This window comes from Helobdella robusta, assembly GCF_000326865.2.
Source record: "Helobdella robusta unplaced genomic scaffold HELROscaffold_24, whole genome shotgun sequence".
In the NCBI taxonomy this organism is placed as follows: domain Eukaryota; kingdom Metazoa; phylum Annelida; class Clitellata; order Rhynchobdellida; family Glossiphoniidae; genus Helobdella; species Helobdella robusta.
In genome coordinates this window covers 1114855-1117482 of record NW_008704261.1, presented here as the reverse complement: position 1 = coordinate 1117482, position 2628 = coordinate 1114855, and the positions used below count along the sequence as shown (strand labels likewise).

The 2628-nt window shown below is 30.4% G+C and overlaps 1 protein-coding gene across 1 annotated transcript; it reads left to right on the top strand.

Annotated features, from left to right (window-relative positions):
• Positions 1 to 116: 116 nt before the first annotated feature.
• HELRODRAFT_172644 (hypothetical protein) lies at positions 117 to 1752 on the top strand (the record flags this gene model as incomplete). The annotated part of the gene is made up of 2 exons (XM_009019308.1): positions 117 to 204; positions 1463 to 1752. 2 exons carry the CDS (start codon positions 117 to 119, stop codon positions 1750 to 1752), a joined length of 378 nt encoding a protein of 125 aa, XP_009017556.1.
• Positions 1753 to 2628: the final 876 nt, after the last annotated feature.

Here is a 2628-nt window from a genome sequence, read left to right as displayed (position 1 = left end):
CTAATCTAATGTCTATCTGACTTATTATCATACTAATGACCATTTTACAAAAAATAAGTCTATAAAAATCACTTAATTGCAAAAAAATGGAAATCACGCCAAGTCAAAATTACGTGATGAACAAACCAGCTCTGTGTGGAGAGTCTTTTGAGAATGTCTATTACGTGCCAGGCCCAGTACCACGGACCAAACAAGCTGGATCTGGTTTGGATTCTATTGAATTGAAAGGATGAGAATTGGTGTTGAATGTGAGAGTTGGGCGCAGGCCCGGAACTAGGGTGGGGGGGGCAAAGGAGGCAAGCGTCCTGGGTGGCAAATTTCAGGGACGGCAAAGTTTGAGAAGTTTTAAAAAATTAAAAAAGTTATTTTCATTTGTCAAAATTTAGATCAAAGTAAATTTGATTTTTTTGTATTACTTTTTTATATTCTATTTTTAATGGTTTTTTTATATATATAAACATTATAATACAAACGCAAATATTAAAAACGGATTCTTTATTTTATTTGTAATCTTTTGCTTATTTGAGTTTTGCAGACACGCCATTTTGAATTAAATTCACGCCGCGAAAATATTTTGTTAGTTTATTTTTATTCGTTTTCGTGTTTGAAAATAAAATGGATGGCAGAAAAAAACTTAGTGGAACCGAATACAGAGATAAATTACTAAAGAAAAACAAAAAAAGAAAGAGATACGCTGTCACTAACGCCAAAATTAGAAACGTTATTTAGCAAATCTAATATTTGTGATAAAAACGGCTCAGAAGAAAAATCAGGTAAACAATTTTTTATTATTCAATTAATTTAATATTAATTGAAAATTGGAACATTATGAACAATGTGAATTAATTATGCTTCCATCTGACTAAAATAATTTTTTTTCAAATTTCATTAATTTGGAATTTGATAATAAATTTTAAATTCAATGCATAAGCGATGAATTAATAATATATAATAAAAGTTAAATTTAAGAATTTTTCAAACTTTGGATATTTTAAAATTTATATTTTATCCATAATTTTAATATTTTAGGTGAAATGAACAGTTGCAACCAACTCAACCAACAGTTGCATTCCAATTGAGAATCTCATTATGTCATAGCACTACAGATATGTTCAATGAACAACATCTCCCAGTCTGTCAAAGAAACAGATCTTCTTCACCAACAGCTCTCAGTACTTTTATTAAAGAACAGAGATCTCGTAGTGCTGAAACCAAACGAAACCAGGCAGAAAAAATGATAGAGTTATCATAACCAAGTTCAAGAAGGTCTAAATTTGTTTCAAACATTCCTAACTCATTTTCAAATCATATATCTGCTTCAGAAGGCTCAATACCACATTCTATGGGCCATTCTTCAAAGTCTTCCGTATAGCCTGTTGCTAAAAAAATCAGTAACACATTGAAAAAAAAACTTCCTCACTTGATGTTTTGGCAAATGCTAAAGAACCACATCAAACGCCAGCAGCTAAAAAATTACCAAGCAAACTATCAACAGCACCAAAGGATTTTCACAGCAGGGATTCTTCAAGGGGAGGGAAAGAAACAACTGCAGCTGAACCAAAGAAAAGCAGGACATTGGACATTGCCAAAAAACAAAAGGAAATTAAAGAGCCTGCTAAATTTATCTCTAAAGCTGCGAAAAATTCCACTGAAAATTCAGAAAAAGAAAAACCAGATGAGGACAAAAAACAATCTGATGAATATAAAGCTAAACTTTATAAAGCTAAACTCAACCAGCTGTTTAATCCATAATTTTAATATTTTAGGTGAAATGAAAGCTAAAAAAAATGAGAGCACAGAACATGTTTTTTGTTTGAACCTCAGTCCTTCCAGTGAAGAAAATGAAGCTGTTGAAGAAATATTATCTCAACCAAACCTAACTTTAAATAAGTTATATTTAAAAAAAATTAAAAAATAACATATTATGTTTATTTTGTTTATAATGCTGATTTTTAATATTTTAGATAACATGGCAGCTAAAGAAGAGAACAAGGATAATGTTTTTTAGTTCAACCTCAATCCTACAAATGCAACTGTAGAAGAATTGCTATCTCGATCAGATCCCACAACTAGTATTCAGAAGACATCCAAGTTCCTTTTTAATTTCAGTGATCTTGGTTCATGGCCACAAAATTTTTTCTGATTCAGAAAGGTGTTTCATAACAAAAATGAGATTTGAAAATTTGGCTAAACCAAATTAACAGTAGATTGTTAGCAAAAATGAATAATGTAACATCTTCAGAAAAGGAACCAAGAAAGAAAAAAAAATTGGCCGATGAGTTGTGTAACAGTGAAGCTCATGCAAGTGTTGAAAATGTGTACTATGTGGCAATGTTAGAAATCATTGACTGGATGATTACAGAACTTAGTGACAGATTTGAAGTTTTGAATAATGTAAACAGCATGTTTGGATTTTTGAGTGGTGTTAAAATTGAAAAAATGCAGATAACAGATCTAAAATTTAAAGCAGAATAATTGACAAATATATACTCAGCTGATCTCAACATTGAAAAATTCAACTTGAAAAAGAAAGTTTTAAGCATCACGCTTTGACAGTTGACAAAAGTTTGAAAAAAGCCACATCAAAAGAAATGTTAACTTTCATTTATATAAATAAATTAGAAGAAG